The 24,162-nt window shown below is 42.4% G+C and overlaps 1 protein-coding gene across 1 annotated transcript in view; it reads right to left on the reverse strand.

The window, feature by feature from the left end:
* MYH15 (myosin heavy chain 15) overlaps nt 1-11,283 on the reverse strand; it is a 44,915-nt gene extending 33,632 nt beyond the window's left edge. Inside the window, exons 1-10 of the mRNA XM_074860755.1 lie at nt 11,124-11,283; nt 9,928-10,031; nt 9,337-9,480; nt 7,452-7,608; nt 6,037-6,064; nt 5,074-5,167; nt 3,677-3,697; nt 3,004-3,096; nt 1,634-1,697; nt 1,250-1,541 (exon numbers count right to left, since the gene is read on the reverse strand). Of these exons, the coding sequence (XP_074716856.1) occupies nt 1,250-1,541; nt 1,634-1,697; nt 3,004-3,096; nt 3,677-3,697; nt 5,074-5,167; nt 6,037-6,064; nt 7,452-7,608; nt 9,337-9,480; nt 9,928-10,031; nt 11,124-11,214 (1,088 nt within the window). The 5' untranslated portion in view covers nt 11,215-11,283. The remainder of the gene's footprint in view (nt 1-1,249; nt 1,542-1,633; nt 1,698-3,003; nt 3,097-3,676; nt 3,698-5,073; nt 5,168-6,036; nt 6,065-7,451; nt 7,609-9,336; nt 9,481-9,927; nt 10,032-11,123) is intronic.
* Between the last annotated feature and the right edge of the window lie 12,879 nt (nt 11,284-24,162).

Genomic DNA, 24,162 nt, shown 5'->3' on the forward strand with positions numbered 1-24,162 from the left:
CTTTCCTTTCCTTTCCTTTCCTTTCCTTTCCTTTCCTTTCCTTTTGCATCAAAACCTAAAAATATAGAGTTGTTTTCTAGAAAGCTAGCTGGCTCTGAAACTACAGGGAGAGTCCTGCTCCCTAAATCAACAGAAAGATTCACCCATGTTCAGCAGATGAAGGTTTGGTTTGGTCTAGATTTCAATCTTTTATATACATACACAGATACCAGTATGTATGTATGTAAATATATCTATGTCTATCAATATACATGTACATAAAATCATATTCTCTATGTCTGTCTCTGCTATGTAGTCACTATGTTATATATTCATTTATCTACATTTATATTTTGCTATATTATACTTATTTCTATTGAGATATTTATGTGTTTATATACAAACACATACACTTCTTGTCTACAAAACAGAAGTCCCCACTGGTTTCAGCCTCTTCAAGGGCCTGCAGACATGCTCCTGCTGGCCAAAAAGGTGTGTGCTGTTGTAGAGTATACAGACAGACAATTTATGAGAAAGAGCATATTTTCCCAGCACAGGGATTCACACAGGAATCTCAGTGCAATGCTTCCTTGAAATCTTTCCTGTAATCATCATTAATTAGGCCATGTAAAACTAAGAGGGTTAGGGACTTGACCATGCACTGTCAGGATAAGGCTTCAAAACAGATTATGATTGCTATGGCTTAGTAGGAGTTTAGTGGAGCAGTAAAGTGACTCTTTAATGTATTTTATAAAATGTGTTCCTTCAGAGCACAAATTAAAGTCAGCAAACCACATCACTTAAATAACTAGTGAAGGTTTTATTCAATGCATTAGGAGATGAGAGCAGAGAGACCTCATCTGCTCCCTGCTCTTCTCCATCAGGTCTGCATTCAGCCAGGGCAAGCTTGAGAGGGGCAACTGCCACATAATCAGCAGCAGGCAGCTTTGCATCTTCTCTCATGCTACACAACATGCTAGGATGCCAGTTTTGGCACTTGGGGCAGAAAGAGGAAACTAGCTTTTCTTCACGGACCTATGAGCAAATCTCCTCACATGTGAAAATCTGGATAATTATAGTTTTATCACCACAAACGCTTTTGGAGATGTAGCATTTCCCAGATGTTTCAAGACCCTGGATTACACAAATTCAGTGTGACATTTTTTGCCTCTATAATGCTACGTATTAGAAGTCCTGTCTGACTCTCATTCCCTTTAGACTAAGCTGTAATATCACTTCACTTTATAGGGTACCCGCATCAGTATATCACAGAAAAATGATCTCTGTTGCTGCCATTGGAACAGCACCTTTAGAAGAGTATATTTGACAGTGGAAGTTTAGTTTCACCAAGGGGAAGCGTAAGGGCCTTTCTGCACATGGGTTTGCCTCCTGCCCCCTCCTCAGCCACTGTCTATTCAGCTGAAGGTTGGTTCCTAAAAGCTGTGGATCCACGTAATGCTTACCCAATAATTCTGGTTTCTTTCCTGACAGGATTTGGTAGAAGATGTGATAGTCTCTTTCGCCCGGTTGCTGGAAAATCACTCGGGATTTCTCCAATAAATCTAGTTGCACAAAGGAAAATTCAGTGAGAAAGGCTCTCCAAGCTTTCAGATGAGCAATTGTATTTTTTAAAAGGAGAGAGTTTGCTGCTTACAAATCTCAATATCAGCAGATGACAGCTTGCCTGTGGTTCCAAAATGGATTCGGATAAATTTACCCTAATTCACACAGAAGAATATTCTAATTAGTGCATATAGTATACACAGAGGGAAACAAAGGATGCTGCTTGAAGGCAATCATTTGGCCCAAAGAATTAGTTTATGCTAACTCCTTGGCTTTGCACAGGCAGATTTTCAATGAGAAATATCAAACAATGGTATTACACTTTTCCAAGCCTCAATCTGTACATACAGCTATGTAATCAGCTTGTGGGGAAAAGATAACAGGGTGCTTATCTGCCAGGCTAAGATATGGGAATGCACGTAGCTTCCAGTTTCACGATGCAGGTTTACTGTAATGCAGGACTCAAGAGAAATAAGCCTGGGTATGAGACACACAGGGTCCTTTTTTGACTCCTAATTTGCAGTCCTAACTCATATGCAACTAATTACAAAAGAAAGGTGCTGTGATTTTACACTGCGCTGCCCATTAGATTTGCATATTCATTCCCCCAAATTTAATAAAAATTGAGCAGTTTTCATTTATCTTACTCAAACACATCAACTTTTTAAAGTAACTAATTTCCATTTCAGCTGGCAAACTCCTTATACAGTTTTGTAGCTTTCCACAGATGCTTACTACCTCTGACCCTCTCCACTCCTTTCAATTTAATTTTTAACTAGATTTGTTAGGGAAGCGTGGGCTACAAACTCAGGCTGTCATCCTCATGCCATTCCTTTTGGACCTCTGAGCCAACGTCAACCAGATGTGGCAGAGGCAGAGCTCCTGAGGGGATTGCTCTCCTGCAAGCCTAATGGAAATGAGGAGAGGCCTGAGGTCATGTCAGCACTGAGGGACACGCAGGGGCAGCTTACCCGGCCAAAAAGGTGGATGGTATAGATCAAAGGTAGGAGTACTGCTGCATGTGTGGGTCTGCAGAGGGGGAAGATGTGGGAGGGAGCAGGGTGTTTTTCTGACACGTAGTGACAAAGTAGAGCTATTATTGGGAGACGGAATGACTTAGGCTACTGGAAAAGATGGTAGGAAAATAAGGCTATGCAGCAGAGGCAGCCCTGGGGAAGATCTGCTGTTGCTGTTCAAAGGATTTCATAAAGCCAGGCTTTGCTTGTCTCCTGATCATGTACAGTTTGAACTGTTATTCAGGGTGGATCTTTGTTTCTTTTTGTCTTTAATTCTTTCAGTAGTTTTCCCGGTTAGATCCTACTTTGTTTTTCTTCCACTGTGTGGAAATCCAACCATTTTAGTGGACAAAATGAGAAGCCATTTATGAAGGGATTATTACAGAAATGTTATTAACTGGCCATTGTTGGAAGAGGACATCATTGCATTTTGTTACAGACTTACAAAACGCGAGGAGTTGTCGTTTCTGAGGGTTTTGGCGTTTCCAAAAGCTTCTAGGGCTGGGTTTGCTTGAATGATTTGATCCTCCAAGGTTCCCTAGAAATCAAGGTTGAAATACTATTGAGAAACCTACAGGCCACAAACTCAGCTGTCACTTATAGAGAGAAGCCTCCAAAGCAAAGTGATTTAGCCCCAGCCTAGGGGTGGCACAGTGTGAATGGCATAACAGCAATAGAGAACATCAATTATGGGTGCTTAAAAGGCCTCAAAACATTCTGATGTTCTCTATTGTTTTGCTTCATAGGTTTCATATGTTACAGCATCTGCATATAATCAACTGTCATATGTTCCCATGTACTGTGAAGCACATGGGGATGCCCATATGAATGTGTGTAGGAGAGGGGCTATTGAAGACGGTGACAAGCGCTAAAATGCATTAGATTTGAAAGCACTCCGAGCTTGAAATATCTGGGGTTTTTTGAGACAAGGAAAGCATTAACTGTCACTCACACAAACTTCAGTTTGCTGAAGAAAACTACTTTAACTGCCTGGGCTCCAGGGATCCTTCACGGGGAGAACCACGCAAAGTGAAATGCTGAGGTTCGTGACAAGGACTGACAGAGCCCAGTACCATTTTCACGTGGAAAAAGGTAAAATAGCAAAGCTGATGACTTACCCCAGTTTTGGTAGCTGGTTGCTGCCAAAAGAGGACACAATGGAGAAAAAAAAGAGAGAATGTGAGTACTAGCATGAAGGACATCACAAAAGATAAAGATTAGAAAGATTAGATGTCTAGTGGGTACCAACACACCAGCTTTCCTTCAAAAAGCACATGTGACTGTTACTTTGCATTCACCATACACCACAAAATAGCCAAGTGCTGTTCCTACACAGTTTGTTGGTTTAACCCCTGCTCCAAACATCTACCTTGTTTTGCTCTGGAGATGTTCCACAATGAACCAAAAGGCTAACTAACTGGACAAGGAAAAGACACTGGTGCCAGGTGGAAAGAATAAAAGGATATAAAGGCAAACAGACAAGTTTTGGTTTCAGATGATTAGATCATGCCACACTTGAACTCTTGGATTATTTAAAAAAAAAAAAAAAAAAAGGGCTGCTGATAATGAAAATAAAATGCGACCTGAGGGGGAATATCTTCCAGCTGCAATATCTGTTATTTGCACAGTTGTTCCATGAGCCCACCAGGTTTCAGACACCATTAGGAGCACCAACCTCACTGCACAGAGAAAGCTGCCTCTGGACCACTCAGTCATTTGTTAAGAGAGCCTTGCAGGCCTCAGATGAATGTATATTAGATTTTGGTGATGTGAGTTAGGCGTCCTGAATCCAAGCCTGGATGAAATTTTGGCCTTATAAATACAGTTCATAGGAATCAGTTAATTCACCACAAGAGCGCTGAGCCTTCACAAGTGCAATGAAGCTCATAGTGAATAAGCTCATAGCAACACAAGGTAAAAAGCAGCATGAATACAGTATTCACTGTAACCTTAGAGAACACTTATAAGCAGAACAGCACTTATCCAAAGAGAAATACAGAAAAGCTGATTGAAACAAATCTTTTGTCAAAACATTCTTTTTTTTTTTGTGGACAAAAAAGCTTCCAACAAAACAGATATTTTGATGAGAAATGATAATCCTAAGTCCTTTTGAAGACTATTTTCCATGTGAAAAAAAAATTTCTTAATCTTTACAGTCTCCCTATCTTTTGACCAGCTTTAACACGATCAGAAACCTATTTAACACACATGGAAACTAAAACTCCTAGAAAAAAGCAGCAGTAACAAGCAACTGTTCAGAACCAGGAGTGGTTTTGGTGCTCTGTCTGGAGTGTGGCAAGTTCAGGTGAGTGTTGCCTTTGTACCTTCAGAACAGCATTCTCTCAGTAATGCCATGTAGAAGCATCAGTATCTTTTCCAAACAGTTTACTTTCTTAACCATGCCTGTTGAGGTCTAGCACATGGTCTAGTGTTCAGGATGCAGACTTGTAAGCTTAGTTGTACACAACAGGAAAACCTTGGGAGTCTGAAATGAAACAGCCACCAGCAGACTTACGCTCTTTTTACCAGGTTCACCCAGGGCTGCAACTGTGGCAAAGTACTGGATGACACGTTTTGTGTTGACAGTCTTGCCAGCACCGGATTCTCCGCTAAAGGAAGGAGGAAGATAACATAGGCGTTGCTCAAACAGCTGTAACTCATCCTTTCACCCCCCTGTCCTGCCAGCTCCTCCCCGCACACAGACTATTCTCAGGATCACTGACTCTTATTTCTGCAGCCTGTTGTTTAGCCATTTCAGTGGAAATCACATTAAATTGACTGAATGAAGAGGTGAATGCCTACGATAGCCACAACTAATTCTTCACGTGACTGGGCTCAGAAATCTAGTACAAACCCACGCTACACTGAGCTTCTTTTAAGGGCATGAAGTTTTATTACAAACATCCAGACTGAGGATCTGAGGTACGCCTACATACAGGTAATGAGTTAGAAAATGTACAGAAAAGCTGCCAGCATTGTTCAGGAGCACATGTGAACTGTGTAGAGAGACACCTAACTCTCCATGTTTCATGCTTGCCAGTAAATGATGTGCCTCTTCATTTCTGCTGTGGTCATGCCCCTCCCTTTAGATCTGTCTACAAAACATTCTTAAATATAATTTATATCAAGAGCAACCACATTGAAAAAAAGTCTTCCATGTCATAAGAGGGCAACCATTGCCAGGCTAACCCTGGAAGAAGCATCTTTAGCTGCCTGTTGAGTTGTTTTCATGCCTACCTGGAATGAACACCAGATGGGTATCAGGAATGGGCCAGCCTTCATCAAACCCTTAGCTACTCCTTTCCCATGGGGCTCAAGGCAGCCATCAGATGGCCAAGTGGCCAGTTACTTGGCTTGGATCAAGTTCCAGGCAATTTAGCTGAGCTTTCAAGGGTCAACTTGTGTTTCAGTAGGAATTTTTACCTCTAAGTTTTTTGTAGCAACAGAGTCTCAAATCAGTCAAAAAAGAAGCACTTACGTGATCAGCATAGACTGATTCTCCCGATCTGTGGAGGGGGGGGAGGGAAAAAAGACAAACTTAGTAGGCTGTACAAATTGCTTATTATAATTGCAAATGAGTACCAACTATTCCAGAATCAGTTCTGCAAGGACAGGAGAGAATCACATGAAGCAGAGATGAAAAGATAAAAACTAGTATCACCTAGACTGACCTCCAGCAGTGCAAGTTCTAGCCCTGCCCTGAATCCTCCTCTCGTGTTTTGTTCAAGTTGGTATTAAAGACCTGTCAGTTGTGCACATTCCCCCTGTGTCTGGGAAACTATAATAAAGAAAGCATTTCCTGTCATCAAAATTTTTCTTTTCTTACTCCTGAGTATGCCTTTGTTCATATCTGACCTTTCTGCTACTCCAGTACTAGACCAACCCAAGTAATTTTGCTGTTTGTTCAGAGGCCATTACTATGCATATGTATTTTTCTTCAGTTGGCCATGCTGCTGTTAATGGCCTGACCAGAAATAAGCCTGTACTATAACACTTTGCAACCTTAATATATTATTACTAAGTTCAGCAAATGCTAAATCATAGCAGCTTCCCCAAGATGTTGAGCCTAAATTCTTCTTCTCTTTTTCAATTCCAGTCATCGTGACAGACTACATACTGGGCAGCCTAGCCATATTTCACCCTTATCTGATAAAAGAGCGCCTCTTTGCAGACACACACACATTCCCTCTGCCCAGTGCCTTCTGCCCCATCACAGCTGTGGCACTTTCCATTTTATTAAAACTAAGTGACAGCAGGATGTGTTCTCAGCAAGTCTCTTGGGGATTTAGCCTGCTGCCTTGCCTCCCAGGACCTGGTGTGAGGACATCACTGCTGCCCTCTGCTGATGAACGATTTTTCTCCAGTAACTTGAGGGTCAGAGTGAGAAAATTTGACAGAAAATCTGGAGTTCATTTTTGCACGCTTGGCACCCACAGCAATGCAAGCGATGTGCACACTGCACCCTAGATAGCTGGCCTCCACTAACCTTTGAATGCATACATCTTATAAGCATTAGAATACTTAGCATAAACTGACAGTAAGTTTATTTTCGAGGTTGGCAAAATACTTACAGACCTTTGGGGCATGGTCCCATTTCTGTTACAAACTGAGGATTCAGCCAGTTCACAGATAAATTTGTGCACCTTACAGACAATCCATATACAGAGCTTACTGTTACCAGAAGTATCACAGGGACAGTCAGAGGAGTTTAAAAAAAATAAAATATATATGTATATATTTTAAAAATTGACACAGACTGCCAAGCCCCTGTTGCTTGTAGAGTATTTGCACATTTGTTGCACGCTGCAAAAGCTCTCACAAACTTCCATCCGGTACCAATCACGTCGGCTAAATAAAGCAAAGCCAAATTTGAAAGCAAACAGTGCCACTTACTCCGCAGCATGTCGTGGTATGCATTATCAGCAATGGAGAAGATGTGGGGAGGAGCCTCTGAGCGCCTCTTGCCTTTGTATGCAGCAACGACCTCCGACTTGTAGACAGGCAACCACTTGTAGGGATTTATAGTCACGCAGAATAAACCAGAATAGGTCTAGAGAGGAACACAAAACAAGAGTGAAAAAAAAAAATCTCAAAGAATAAGGAAAGAAGTCTTAGCTAACCAAGCAGGACCTGGAGTTGCCATCTTCTGATCTGAGTTTGAATTCTGACTTGAATTTCGGCCTTTGATCTGAATTTCTAAAGCTACTAGTCTGCTAAGTGACTTCCTATTGACAACTGATAACAAAACTACAGATATTAAACAGTTTTCTAAAGGAGGAAAGTATTTTCAAGATGACAACCAGAACCAGAAACAGCTCCTTCAGCAAAACGAAGGAACAGCAAATAGATCCAAATCTGATTTTTCTGCCTTGCTACCCCACGAGAGTTGTTTCCTCTTGAAAACAGTCATTACGAAGGAAAGAAGAGTTACAGCTTTCCTGTTTGAACTCCATTCTCAGGAGGAGAAATGATCTCCCATTATTAATTTGATGTGAGCACCTTGGGGCAATTTTTGGTGGCTGTTCAAAGAGAAAACAACTTCATAGTGTTATTCCCCAAAGCTGTGGAGCTTTTTTCATCTTTTGGAGAAACACAGTTGGTAAAAATCTATCTTTATAGTCGCTCTTTGGGCTATCTACATCAATTAGCTGGGGCCTGGTCATTCTGAGGAAGAATGAGTTTTCAGTCGTAACCCCAGGGAATCGGTGTTAGCTGGTAACTTTCCAGGTACTTAGTCCAGGCTGAAGCAAAAATCTTCAAAGAAACCCAGTTATTATATAGGCACAAGCACTATGTGCACACAGATTAACGAGCTCAATTGCATTCTAAAAGTTTCAGGTAAAATCCAGGTGTCTTCCCCTAAAAATAGCATTAGGACCTGCTCCAGAATGGCCTTGGCACAAGTCCTCAGTCCTATTTTCTACAAAGAAAGGAAAAACCCCAGCCAGTAAAAGGATTAAGGTAAGATGGCAATTTTATTTTTCTACCTATACTGATCTGCAGCCAAAGCTATGCTTTAGGCCATATATGTCCATACAGGGGTTATTAGAGAAATGCAGAAAATGTTTAAGATCCAGAATTTAAATGGAAAAGAGTTGGATTTGATCCTCTGATGAACACCAAAAACAAGAACAGGAATTGGCTAGAAAATCTGTAGATTCCCCTGAGTGATTTCAGATACAACTGAGTGCAGCAAACTGAGAGCAAAAGTTTGGCCTCATAAAATCAGATGCTACTGAAGTTTGTGTTGGTGCTGACAGAAATTATGTTAATAATGTCATGGGGAAGATACAGAGCAAGGGAAAAGGCCAGAGCAAAACAAGACAGATGTCAGCACTGAAAATGAAGGGAATAAAATTACTGAACTAAAAATAGAAAGTCTCGTACTTAAAAGTTATGTGTGTGCCCTAAGCTTGAGGCATTGCTTCTTAACAAGGAAATCTCCATGGCTGGTATTGACATGGATTAATATTAGGAGAGAGAAAATAAACTAGGTCTCCCCAACACCTTGATTGCTGAAATATGTCCCATGACACCCTTCTCCTAGACACACAAGCAAAACCAAAGAACTGGACACCATTTTATTCATTCGGTCTTGTCTGTCCATACTGAGACACAAGCCAGCTCCAAGCAACTCCTTTCCCGAAACAATGAGCAAGACCCTCAGTTTTGTGACTTATCAAAGTTGGAAACTGAATATGAAGAACACCGCATGTTCAAACATGAAATCTGCACTTGAAATTCAGATTTCTAAATGTACCCTTGTAATGACCCTTACATAGATCATCCAGTTGCTGTAGCGCTTTCTCAGATTGTACAACACAGAAGCCTCATTCAGATGAGTCAGCATAGCCATGTCCTCAATCATGTCAAATTTGGGAGGGTTCATTGACTGTACATCATCTTCTTTTATAGTCATGGTCTGCAAAGACAAGTAAGTACAGCAACACTGGAAAACACTATTATTTTCCGTTGTTTCACACACCTTATAGGAGAACATTTTTTTTTTTTCCCCTAAAAGTAAGAAGTGCAGTGGAAGAGCTGTGAAAGGAGTCACAGCATTTAGCTACAGCCTGGGCTTTTACCTCTGGGGGCCAAACCAGACCTGGCTGGTTGCATGCTTCTACTCACAGACCGCCCACCTCTGTGGGGTGGCTGACACTCGCTCACTCACCACTGCATTGCTGTTTTTCCCTTGGTGGGTTTTCATGTGTCATTCTGATATGGCATCAGATGTCATATCACACATATGGGGCTTCCCATTCGCAGCCCATTTCATGAAACAAGCAACTGAGTTTAAACCGGGTAATTTCTGGAGCTCGTTGCTCTAGTCTTGTTAGTCACGGATCAGACAAAACTAGTTTTGTACCCTTCCATCTGTCGTCTCCACGGTCACTTTGCCACCGCTGGTTTCTGTAATTTCAGCTTCAACATAAGCTTTCTTTTCATCGGGAACCCAACATTTCTTCTTCCCTGCAAAATTAAGGAGACCGAGGGTCCACAGCCTTGTGTCAAACAGCAACACCATGCCTAGCTAAGCGAGATTGCTGGGTTACTTTTTGTGCACAAATGATAAAAAACCTCTGGGACCACAGCAGATTGGCAGTGCTGGGGAGCTGCCTGACAAAGCAGAAGGCATAGGGCTCCCAAATGTTGTCTCCCCTTTGAAACTACCACTTGGCTTCCTCTAGATCCTTGCAGCACGAGGTGTCAAAATATTTCATAAATGCTGGCTAAGCCTCAGCCTCCACGGGAAATCCATAATCATTATCACCAGTGTGCAGATGGAGGAGCTGAGATCCAAGCCCAAATTAAGGCGTTTGCTAAGAAGTCACACAGAAAATTGCAATCTGAGCGAGGAATTCAGCCCACGTTATTTGCCTGCCAGCTATCAGATTTTACCTTATTCCTGTACATTCTTCTGAGGTTTGTCTTGAAAAACAGCAATATTAATAACTTAAATTGAGTTATGTATATGGCTTTTTAGAGTTCGGAGTAGCTGCACTAGTATCTAGATCTTTAGTTACAGCAACTACTCTGAATAGTGAAATGTTGTGGTTATTGGTGTATTCATACTACTGTGCCTCAGGGCTCATATAAATCCATTTCAGGAAAAATAAATTATGGGAAACTAAAAGCTAACATCAGATTTTCATACAGCCTGTAAATCAAACAGATGTACAGGTATAACAGGAGACATCTAGGCAGGCTGCAGAATCTCTCTCATTACAGGAACATCAACGTGTGGTGTTTTTCTTTCAAATGGCCAAAAAAGTCACGCCCCCATTAGCAGAGCAGTACAAACACGCCTTGCTTCTAAATCTAGCTAATTACTTACTTATCATAAATTGATAGATTATTTCTATTTAGTACTACCTGGGGGCTTTTAATAGCTTTTCAGACTAAAGAAACCAGAACTTGGTTGAACCAGCTATCTCAAACAGCAGCAGCAGCACAGCAGCAACAGCTGAGACTGCTTTGCTCTGCATTCCCACAGCTTCCCTTGGATGTAACCCTCATCCCTCCTAACTGGCCACTGGCAGCATAAAGTGTACTGCAACTCACCATCGAAGGCAACCGTCTGTGCCATCATCAGCTCCTTCTCGCTCTTTCGGAGGAAGGGAGCAGCCTCCCCGAATTCCGTCATGTCCATCATCTTGGCAAGGGTTCAAGGTGGCACAGCTCAAAGAGGAAGAAGAAAGGGAGCTGGTCTACCAAAGAAAGGCTGGGGTGTGGGGGGGAAGAGATATCTTATTTCGTGGACTATCTGACACAATACAAACCACTCAGGACAATGTGGCAGGTGGCTGATCAAAGTGATGATTAATTTGAAACGCAAATACCTAACACGGATTTGGGGCTATACTGCACCCTTAGTTAAACCCTTCTCTGGCTCAGCTTATTTAAAGCCAGCCAGATCCTATGTGGTTCAAAACCTCAACATGGGTCACAGTTATCTCCACGGGAGAATTTAATCTCTTCTTTGTGGCATGAATGGTGCTTAAGAGCAGGAGATAAAATGGACCACTGGAAGCTGTGATTTTAAAAACCACTTAGCGGGGGCCTGTTCTGGCCCCTTTCAAATCCGCCTAGAGGAGGCATATGCTCTCCAGCACGTCTCCCTGGGGCCCTGCCACTCAGCAGCTTCAAGCATTGTCACAGGCAGGCGTTTTCTGGGAATCATGGAGCAAGACTTCACTGCTGCAAATAGAACTGCTGCAAGGCTGTGCATTACACCCTTGGTGCAGCTCCAGGGACGTATGTCCGTGCTCCTGCGGAAGAAAGCCAGCACTGGAGCTGGAAACAGCTCTGCTACCTGCAGCACACTCCCCTTAATAAATAAAAATGATCATGCTATAAAAACCAGGACTAACACGGCTTGGGGAGATCCTGCACTGGTGGAGCTTCTCAAGTTGCTGGTACCTCCAAATTCACCTGCAGCAAGGCACGGCAGGGGGCAAATGTATCTGCAGTATTGGTGCAAGGGCTTCATAGTTTCTTAGACTGGCTTATTAGTCGAGCTTAATACCTACTCTTGCTTTCTCAAATGACAAGGCTGTGGTGTTTAGGAGCCTTTTATCATGAAAGAGAGGACAGGGGACATAAGTGTGAGACAGATTTGCTGGGTTTGTACTGCCAAGCAATTAATTTGATTATTATGTACTCTCTAAAGTGGTGATACAGGTATGTTTTTATTTATTTATTATACACACGCTCATATAAATACTTATACACACACACATAAAACACTCAGGGTGCTGCCCAGAGAATGTCTAAGTTCTACTGCTAAAATGTATACGCACATACACACAATTTAAGAATTTCAGATGCTTTTTTCTTTAAAGTCAAGACACCATTTGATTACTATTCGAAGCTGTACAAGTGACCCTCAGATATTACCTCTTCCCTTACTTTCTTTACCGTGTAATATCCAGAGCAGCTGGACAAATTTTCAAGAGGCCTATCAAGACAGACACTGTAGTCTTTCAAAATTTAATTCAATTTCTTTCTTACAGAATCCTGGTAGGGATAAAAACTCTTCATCAACCAAGGCAGGTTTTTTCCAACACATTCCTCCCAGGGAATGTAAAACCCTAAGACAGCAGAGCTGCCAAACATTTTACATTCAGCCCTCTCCTGCTGCTGCAGTACAAGCTTGAGACCTTCTGTCTTGTTGCTGTAGAGCAAAAACTTCTTCCTCAGAACCAGTTTTAATTTTTTTCCTTTTTAAAGATTAAGGACCTACATAAGCACAACTATCACCAATTATTTTAACATCATCTGAACTGACCAAAATTCCCAGCTGGAGGCACAACTCAAAACTAGCTTGGCAAAGTCTCTCTCCCAAGAGGAGTGTGTCTTAGCTCTAGTGGAGCAATGACATTACATCAGTTGATACATTTAAACAGAACAGTGTTACACCATGTAAGTGTCATTTCACACTGAATGTGCAAATGCCAGAGGAGACACTCCAGTGTTAATCTCTAAGACTCGGGACAGATTCTCACAAGTCCTAATATGCACTGAAGTACTCTAAACCACTTCTGTGCAAGCTAGCTCCATTTGCAGACCTCTTTGGGACAGTCGCTCAGCTATCACCTTTTTGTCTCTTTTTTTTTTTTCGTATATATATTCAGGGCCAACCACTACGGCAAACACGTTATGGCGTAAAGAAGCATTATGGCAGCTGGGAGAGAATCACTTTTTCTTCAGCAGTCTCATGTGCTTGGAGTTATGATGGAGGTCAGAGCCCAGGCAGCACACACCTTGCGGATGCAGAGAACTCAGCGAGGCAAATCCACTGCCAGATACGAGAAACTGTAAATGTGGTTTGGTTTATGGTCATAGGATTATTTTTAAAAGGCAGTATAGCTGGGAAAGACAAGGCAGAGCTAAAGACATTCGCTTTCCTTTCAGTCCATTCTAGCTAGCAACAGAAAGAGCCAGCCCTTCTATATGAACTCTGGAAGATCCTTGAAAACACCTACAGACTGTAGAAAGCCAATATTGCTCACAAAGTTAAGTGGCATGCCCAGGACCACCAACAATTTGGTGGTATGTCCAGACTTGGAAAGGACGGACCTTGTCTTTCTTTGCTGGGGCTGTTGGAAGAGCTACTGTGGTGCTAACAGCTCGTCCACAACAGCAACAACAGCAGGCATCACCTGTCTTTGAAAGGGAACACAGTAATTCTGCAAGGGTTGTAACTCAGGTTGGATTAAAGAACTCCCTGGACCAACAAGCTGTTTAAAATAGCAAACTTCATAAGCCATCACCTCTTGCAGCTGATAGAAAAGACAGAAAGAATGACTTGCAGGTATTGGCTAATCACTCCACCCAGATGCATAATTACAAGGGACCTGACACTTTCCTAAGCGGTTGTTCTAGCTGGCTAAATGAATGCACCAATGTTAGAGAAGAAACATGTATTTACCATCCTAGCATTCAAGCAGCATCCTAGGATGACTAACATAGGCTATATGTTTAGTGATATTACTACTAAAACCTTAAGCCACATGAAAGCCTTAGTCACATCAAAACCACGGTACAGTGTTAGAGCACAGCTGGCTACCCGCATTTAGAAGTGAGAGAGGTTGGTACTCACCCTGGAGAGCACACAGAAAGTGTCACGACTCCGCCTGGTCCAGACTTTATATGCCCCTATCTCAAGGTCACTGGTGATAACTGTTTAAAGGCATCAGCAGTTTTCTTCCATGCCTATATTTGTCCGCCGGATCCTGGCTGAGGAGACAATGCCTGGGGAGGGGACACGTGTGGCTGCACCCTGTTGAGGAGCGGGGGGGCAGGAATGTCAGAGGGGAGAGGCGCGCTCCTCGCCGGCTGCCCCTCACCACGCTATTCTTGCTCCATGACTTCATGGAAGAAGCTTTTCCTGCTTCTGTGTTTTCACAGGGGCAAGCGTTTCTTTTCCAAGTGCCTCAGAACTTAATTACCATGGGCTTGGCAGGGGGGGGTGGTGGTGGAAATTAAGACTATTCAGATGTAACTCCCCTAGAAGATGAAAATCAAAGCCTCTTGCACAAGGGACAATTGATTATAAAGGGCATTTGGTTACGTGACCCAAACTGCCTTCAAGAAACAAAGCTACGATATGAGTTCTCGCATCCCAATCAAGCTTTTTAAATCCCTTTCCTGGGCCCCAGAGGTTTAAAAGCTAAGCCTATAGGCTCAGGTTTTGGATACACAGGTATTCCCCAGTTTATGAACAAGGCAAGACTGTGAAGAAATATAAGAATATATTGATTCTGCCTGGGAAATGAATTACAGATAATAAAGTAGGCATCAGTTTTAGTGAGTGCTTTGCTTCAGGAAACTCATTTATGAGACTGAGTTTAGGCAATGTCTTATCGTAAACTCATTTTTCCTGTAAAACAAGCACCATAAGTAACTCAGGTCTCCTTTCACTTCAATCCATAAATAGCAAAACAACTGAAACATCCAGATTGATTTGCTTTTACCAGCATGGGTAGGTATATAGGTTTCCTTTGGTTCTAGCATAAACTGAATATAAAAGCACAAAGGAAAATAGATATTGTGGATAATGCTTCCCCACAAGGCAAGACAATATAATAGGGTTTTACAAAACTCAATTCCAAAGAAGCAAGGGGAACCGGGAGGGAGCTTGTCCACAGCTTCCCTGGATTCTTAGATACCCACAGGAGCAAGTGGTTTGGTTTGTGACCAGGCAAGAAGAAAAATGTTTGCATACTGAGTCTGCTATTTTTAAAGCTGTTGTCCTGATGACCGGACAGTGACAGGTTGCACAGACTAGGTTTGTAAGAAACGAAGGAATTTATGGAAGTGATAGACTCAAATACAGGAGGTCTGTAATCTCAAATACGGCAGGTCTGAGGATCCGAGTGCTTTAGTAACCTGGTATTTTTAGCATTTGGGGAATGCAACCAAGAGACAGAGAATCACTACTGCTTTGCTAGAGACATGCCCACCTCCAGACTTAAGCTGAGGAGAGGGGCCCCTGCTAAAGCTAGGGGTGAGGCTTTCAGGCCTGGTCTGGATACATCTGTGAAAGGAGCCTATGCTCGAGCTGAAGACAAGGGGCCTGTGTCACGCTCCTCTCACATAATTCCTTCAACCCAAATCACCTCCCACACCTCCCAGCCTGCTGATCTAGAGGTGCTTGGTGCCTCGCAGCATGGACAGATGTTGATGTCGGATCTAACTCATCACCTTCTTGCTTTATATCCGGTGAAAAAGAAAACAGAGCTAGTGATCTCAGTTGCTTAGGTGAACAGTGAGTGGTGGTGTAAAGCTCAAGCAGACACTCCTGATCACATAATTTGAAAGAAGATAAATCCCATGTGTCACTGAGACTTATGGATGCTGCTAATCTGCTGTGAAGGCTGAGAATATGATTATTTCATGCCATGAGGGTATAACATGCTGATACTCTCTCTTTCCTGCTCCTCTCTCATGTTGCCAGTAGCTTTACTTCTAAATACAATATTCCCATTACCACCTACTTTGCTTAGAAGAAGGCATCTTTTTACAAATACACTGTTATCACTTACATTTTTTTCTGTTCTGCAAATATTCAGCTTTCATCAGTCCTGCATGAACACTAAAATCTTGCTCCCACGCCTCCCTTTTCTTTTTTGGGGTTGCAAACAACTGTTTCCCTAGCTGATGCCAATGCAATTTCAATGCTTGTGTCGCTTAGAAAGGGACACAGCCAGCACTGGTTCAAACATGATCAATTTATTTTCCTTGCTAGCCTGATGTGAATTGATACTGCACATGTTATTCCTGCCTTGCTGGAGTTTATTTGCTTTCTTTTAATATGAACCAGAATTTGCAGCACATTTCCCCTAGATTAAATTTGTAACAGTGACAACCGAAGACATTTGTCTCTGGCAGGGGCTACTTTTAGAAAGGTTAATGCTGGTCACTGTTTCTAGGGAAACAAGGGACTTTGATAAGAAGCCCTTGTGACTAACCTATTTTTAATAACATTACATATTGGAAAGGAATGCAATAACTGTTATCAGCTCTAGACACAGATAGTGTCAATATTGTGGTCTTATATAGAAAAGTTGGCCTCTGGGATCTGTAATAGCCCAGTTGTGAACCGTCACTATTTTTTTAGAAAAAAAGATGAACTAGGGAGTTGTGTTTTGACAAAAGCTGGCCTTTAGAGTACTCTTAATAAAATGTGCACTGTAATAATCTGGCACTCCTGAAAAGCAAGATCAATGAGATAAAAGGACGCTAGTTCAAGATAGAGATGCGTGGAGAAAGTGTCTTCTGAGTCAGGATCCTCTGGACTGCTCCATAAGCAAGCAGAAAGACTATCCTTCTGCGAGATGCGTCTAAATGACTGTATCTAGAGACTGAGAACCTATTATTTACCTTGGGGTTTTTTTTGGTCACTGGTCCCTGCTGCTATTGCAGTCTCCATTTAAAACAAATGGGAAAGAGATAAAACGATCTAGTCAGACGCTCTTTGAACAAGAAAGGTCATCCATGTGGGAATAGTTTCGGTGGAAGGAAAATGTGAACATTGTACCCAGCAGCAAATCCAGGCCCATTCTGTATGAGTGGATGTATTTTCTCTTGTGAAGAGTTATGGTTTAATTCTTCAAGCCATTGATGCCTCAAAGAGAAATTGGAGGGGGAGAGAAGCTTAGCTTTAAAAATAGTTGTGCTTGGCTCCATCTCTAAAGGATGAGAAAATTGGCACTGAACAGCACATTTAAAGTGTGTTTATGACAGCTAAATTCTCATTATTGGAACTGGAGGTCTTCAGGTTTCTGCAAGCCTTTGTGCTCCCCCTGGTGCAGTGCACACACTAGGCAGTGGACTCAAGCATCCGCAATCTGAAGTGGTATTGTGAGCTTCTGCTCATGCTCCTTTCAGAATAGTAATTTTAAATAGTTTCCTCCAATTAGCTACTGTGTGGTGTGATAGTATAAAAGAAGTTTAAACTTCTCTATGGAAAGCATCTGCTTTCACACAAACATGGCTGGGGAAATAATTTCTAAGCCACCAAAAATGCTTTAAGCCACTGAAATCCATGATCTATTGCTATCAGTATGCAGGCCCCTGAAACAGAACACCTCTTTCCGCTTTGAACAGCTTGAAATCACCAGTGACTGCAAAGAATTAATGCACAAAACCACAAGAGGAGAGTAGCCGATCTTGTTCGCTTGGTAGAGCAGAGCAGTGCCCGTCCCTGGGCCATGCTGCCTGCCGGCCTCCGCCTCTCATCCCGTGCCAAGGGCCCAGCTCCGGCTGCATCGGCACGCTCCCCTCCTAGCCCGGGCTAGGCAAATAAACATTTCGGAGTTGTCATTGCTGCCTCTCCCCTGCTGACATTCGATCATTATGGTATCTTAAGAACGTTTAAATATGTCAGGGTTTTAATGGGAGAGCTCGGCTTCTGGAAGCGAGACTGACAGCGCTTTGAGAGCAGATTAACAGCACTGATAAATCAGTCTCAAACTGACTCACAGCCCTAAGAAAAATAGGAAGGTGAAAACAGTAAAAAGTAAGCCTAATTAAATAAATGGTCTCAGCTCTTCAGCTCTGGAGATGTACCAGGGAAGGGAAAGAAGGATTTTGTCATGTGCCTTCTCACTCTTCTCTCTCCAAAAGCTGACATTCCCCCATCCCCTCTGTGAGAAGTTTTCAGTCTCCAATAATCTAGAGCATCCCACCCTGCCCGTCAGATCAGAGAGTATGCAATGGCATGTTTTCAGAACTGCTGCATATCCTTTTCCCAACTTTCACATATCCTAATTGCCATTGGTGAGTTTGGGGTCCGTCCCCCCCCACCTTAAACTGCTCTGCATTATTCACAACCAGTGGGGGAAGCCAGGGAGTTAAAAGCCCTAATAATGCATGTAAGTAGTTCAGGTTAATCTTTTCAGTATTCATTAACTAAGCATTTATTTGCACAGCACGTCATTAGAATTACCGTAGCCCATTCACCAGTTCTATTATGCCCTTCTGAAGCTATAGTCAGAATTATTTTAGCCTTGATCAATGCAGAAAGAAGAAATAAATTCATAAACGTCTCTCCAGGGTTTGTATTACACAATCTGGCTTCAAAGACAGGGTACTTCATTACCCCTACTTCAGCCTGTGACTATGATGCACTCTCTCTGCTCAAGCTGCCTGAAAACCACATTTCCATTTCAATAGGCAACACTGCCCTAAAATGCTCCTAGGCCTTCAGACACAACATATTCTAGTTCCCAGTGCGAAGCTCCTGCAAGACAACTTTCCTTTCTTTGCCTTTTTTGCATTTCAGCTTCAAGGATTCAGAGCCTGCCTTTCAGGTATGGGCAGAGGTGGGTACAGCCCTTGCTGATCACCTGGTTTTGCTGCTGTGGAGGTTTATTTTTCAGAGGACGTGAGGGCAAAAAAGGGAAAACATTCGTGCCTTTTTAGACACGAGTGATTTTTCAATTTTTTGCTTCTGTAACTTAATTGTAACTCAACTTTCCATCAAGGATTGCTTGCTATCTTGTGTATATCTTCTGCCAATAGCAAACTATGCTAAAAGATGCACCGACAGTTTAATTGATGAAATAATTGCCATGAGGAGATACTTTATTAACATTGCAAGTGCTGACAGAATAAACCTGATGTGATTGGCACAACACTAAAATAGCAAGAAGGCACTGCAGGAAGCAGACACCAAGTTTCTCAGCTAAGCAAAGACAAGACACTGTTTCTTTCCAAGCACAACTATGTCGAGTTGGTCACCTCTGCCAGGAAACTCAGTCAGCAAAGCTCCTTGAAAAAATAAGGCCAGTTTTTAAAGAAAATCTATTTCCAGAGGTATTACTTTCTGCCATGAGCTCGAGAAAGGACAAGTCTCTACTCCTCATATGGTCTAATGACTTGATGCTTCTTGTCAGTCAAATTTAAACACCTCCAAAAATGGACATGACATCTTTCTCTCCAGCAGCAACATTCTGGAGCAACTGGCTGGTGTGTGCATATAAATATGTATATATATATAAACACACACACACAAATATATTTATATGTCTGTGTGTATATATCTAAACCTATCTATACATACATATATATAGATTTATAAATGTGAAAACAAGTTTATTTTCTAACTTCTCCCCTCCCAGCTATGATGCTCCACACTCACAGCTTAATACTAGATAAAATGAGCTTTTCTGTTGAAGACCTGCTGAACTGATGCCGCGGACCGGCGCTGTACCACAGCCGAGCCGTGGCAGACTCCACCACCGCTGCTCTCCCGCCTTTCACTGCACCAGGCTCCTGCTACCCAGGCTCAGCACGGATGAGACACAGGGGCTGACGCTGGAGCCGAAATCCTGCCGCCAGCAAAACCCCCAAAAGCGCTTTAGGCTCAGCCCCTTTTCTGCACGGGCGTTTCTATTTTGCTGGATGAGCACATCATGTCTAACCCCAGATTAGTTTCTGAAAAGGAAGGGTGACATAAGAAAGGGGTGAGCTGCAGGCTCTCACTGTTAGGGAGGGCAGAGACAGAAGTGCTGAGATGCCAAAAGTTACAGGAGAGAGGGTTGGGGAGGCCACGGTGAGAAAAGGTCGTGCTGGACCCCCCCTGAGAAACCCACAGAGCCCTTTAGAGAAAGGCTGCACTATGTATCTAGACCAAAACCCACTGAGACACCATCGCCGAGATCGGCCGGGCATTGCCTTTGCGGAGGAGGACCACCTTTGTCACAACAGTGAGCAGCAGATGAGATTTCCAGTGAGGTTTACAGCCGTGACTCCCTTCAGAGTCACACCAGCTCCCCAGCAGCAGCTAATCTTGTTGTAGCAGAATTGATTTTAAATGTTTTTTTTTGTAATTGAAATACACATTCTGTCTTTATAGGGGAAAAAATGAAGGAGATGGGGAAAAAATAAAGTAAGATTCAATGCTTACACAAAGCATATTGCACAAAGCCAAAGTACCCATCACATACACATCTTTATGTCTCACACAGCGGTCTAAAAAAGAAAAGGGAAAGAAGAAATTAAATGACACATCTGGTATGATGATGCAAAGCTAGATTGCTGTAAAAACACTGAGCAAGAATGAAAAGTATGCCCTCTCTCAGTGAGGGCCCTTGAAGCTTCTCTTTAAACACCAGTAGCTCAGCAGCATGAAAACACCAAACAGCTCATTTGACAGGACCACCATCCCACTTGAGTAACTTGTTAAATTTTCATCAAAACTCACTCAACAGAAAACCTTGGGGTTTGATCTATCCAGCCTGTCCCACAGAAGCTTCTCACCAGCAGCTCCTGGTTCAAACCTATTCACCAAAAGAGCAGTTTGGAATAGCCTTGATTAAAGCGCTGTTGCTGCACTGCCCTGGGGATGCAGGTGGTTATTAATCTCACCTTTCTAGGTGCTGTTCTGCAGGGCCAGTGCCTGTGCCTTGCATCTGCTAGAGAGAATGGAATCCTAACAATAACTCCAGCAGGGCAACAAAATAACATTTTTATTTATATAGCTATAGAAAGATGTATATGATTTTTTTTTAAACCATCACTGATGTTTTTTGGAGAATCCAAATTTACAGCAGAAGGCTTAGCTGCAAAATTTAACACAGAATTTTGACAAAAATATGAGCTATTTTGGAGTATGAAAATATGCTATGGAAAAAAAGCAAAGGAAGCTTTATTTTCTAAGTTGGATTATTCTGCCTCTTGCCTGTCAAGATATACTGGTCCTGGTGGAAACTCTGGTCCTTCTTGTTGTACTGCAGTTGATGAACAGGGATTTTCCAGAGAAGAAAAATCTCCTCTCCCATCCTCACCCAAATGTACACCAGACCACAGAGAAGGAACTGCAGAGCTTAAGCGCAGATGATTTCCATTGCATTGCCAGCATGGTCTGGATACCTGCATTCATCCGTTACTGACACACACTCATACTCCAAGATCTGCAGTGTATCCATCCTCAGGAAAAAAAAAAAAAAAAAGGAATTAAAAATCACTGTGAAACAGAAGTTACTGACACATTTCTAGGAAAGGGAAGCTGATTGAGGCAAAGGTAGGGGCTACATCCATATAAACACCGAGGGATTTAATTCCCACTGCTTTCTCTGTGTGGAGTTACAAAGCTGATTACCTTCAAAGAAGAGGGACTAAGTGGTCCGTTCATGATCACAGCGTTAGACCGGGAAAATCCACACAGCAACAGGGCTGTAAGAATTTGACAGTGGCCTTGGAGCAAGTCCCACTCTGCTCCACGGGGAGATGGGCTTCTCACCAGATGGGTCATCTCTTTCACACATACTTGGTTTAAAAAGTAGGAAGTTTACCTGGGTAAAAACTAACGGCAAGTCACTCTCACTTGACCAGTTTATTCCAAATCAAGAATGAGAGGGGCAGATTTTAGATACCGAAAGTATAAGAAGCAATAGCACTAAGTGGTACTGTTGTTCAAAAGAGAATAGGCAGATACATTCAAAGATAATAGCAAGGCCCATTATGTTTCAAGTTACATCTCAGGGAAATTTGGCTCACTCTTCATTGGACACACAGACTGGAATTTTAGCTACTTGCAGCAATCAGAAAACTATCCTGAATACACCTGACCTTCTTACAGTTTTCTATTACCATGCAGGGTGACTATGCCTTGGCATGGAAAAAGCATGCAAATTGGAGTATGAGACCAATCAGTAGAATTTATTTCAATGAGAGAATCAGAAAGCAGACTTATAGATCCATTCCCAGCAATAATAAACCAAACTCCATTTAAGACCGAGTCCAACAGTGGACAGCAATTCTATCCCATACCCATGCAAGGCAGACAGGTCTTACTGATTTGATCACTGTGTATGCATAAAGTTTAAAGAAAAAAACACCCAAATACTCCCTTAATTAGAAAGACATGGTCTTTCAGACTACAGCTTCAAGATGTGTTTTAATGAGCATTAAAAAAAAAGGTATGAATGAGTGCTTTTGTACAGCTTATGGAAAGGAGGTTCCAAAAGGACTAATGAAATGAAGTCTTCCACTCTTTTCCTATTGCCCATACCACAGCCTGTTTGTTAGCAGTAACAACGTGTGACATGTCACACGGGGCTCTGCTAAGATGAGCTCCAGACCTCTGACACCAAATCACTGATAAAGTTATAACATGGAAAAAAAGGCTGTCCAAGTCCCTTCACAATAGCCAAGCTCTGGGAGTCAGCAATGCCCGTGTTAATCCAGCTATCTCCATTAAGTGTATCCCACCACCATTATCAGAACCAGAAGTGAAAAGGTATTAGGAAAGGAAAGATATGTTTGCACAGTGCTCTTTCACTGGAGAGGGTTTGTGTCTGGCTTCCACTGTCCAGCTCAGCAGCAGTGGCCAAGCGAGGAGAGCGTGTGTGTGCAAGGGTACGTGTGAGGAGCCCAGCCAGCCATGAAGGCTGCTCGTAAAGCATGCATTCAAAGAGCAAGCCAAACAACAGTCATTCAGCCATGCCTTAACATATTCATATAATTTAATGTTCCTTGGCATCACCTCCTTTCTCTCCCTACCCTCACCTAAGGACGGATGATCTAGGAGCCGGCCCGTAATCTCCCTCCACACCATTCTCTTTTTGGACTTGGGGGAAGCACATGGCAGAAGGAGAGCACCAGGAGAGCTCATCACTTGTGTCTCTGCATTTACCAAACAAAAGACAACTGTATATGGGCAAGAAAGTATAATTAGCAGATACTGTTCCAATCTTACTCCTCCTTTATTCATTACTGTCTTCAGACACCCCCTTTCTCCCCCAAAATAAACCTTCATCGGAACAACAGGATGGACGCATCACCTTGGATGTTTTTACAACCTGACAAAACATATTAAGCACTGACATCAACATTCTCAAGATTCAGCACTTGCCCTGTCTATCAGAATTTCTTTAGAGATCTGAAATACCAAAAAAAGGAATCCAGCAAAGAGAATATCTTCCTAGCCATAAAGGATTAGGGGCCTTAAATAAAAGCTGAAAAAGCTGAAAATTCTGTGCGAACTGGTGATAGGAACAGATCATTACTATTAAAAAAGCAAATACCCAGAGGATATATGATCCTCCTGCACCAACGGTATTTCTGATCAGCCAGTCTAAGTAAATTCAGCACAGTATTTATGTATTCAACTTGAAGAAAAATACATACTAAGGACAGAGTTACAGTTAGGAATATGACAGGGATGCTGCCATTAGCCTCCAACCAAGCATCACTGATCCAGGAAATTACGAGATTAGATAAAAAGAAACCCAACGAAACTGAAATAAGAAACATATACTTAGGGAGTTCAGAAAGTCTTAATGTTGCTGTATAGCGAGGACAGACTGTGACTAAGGCATCTGAGTGTTTGTATTCCTACAAACTTTTTTAAAGCTGATTCCACTTTCTGAATTCATTAAATTCATCAGCATTCATTAATTTTACCAGGCTTTTTTTGTTTTGTCCCCTTCAGGAAGTTCCCATTTCAAATGACTAGGTGGAGACTGAACAAGGAGCACTAGCTGGGGCTCCTGCACGAGATTTCTGGCTTTCTGGAGGAGCAGAGCACCAAACAGCAGAAAGCTATTTTAAGGGCTGAGCTACTGGAGAAGCACAAGACAACCAGTGGTCA

Source organism: Strix uralensis, chromosome 2 (genome assembly GCF_047716275.1).
Source record: "Strix uralensis isolate ZFMK-TIS-50842 chromosome 2, bStrUra1, whole genome shotgun sequence".
NCBI lineage: Eukaryota > Metazoa > Chordata > Aves > Strigiformes > Strigidae > Strix > Strix uralensis.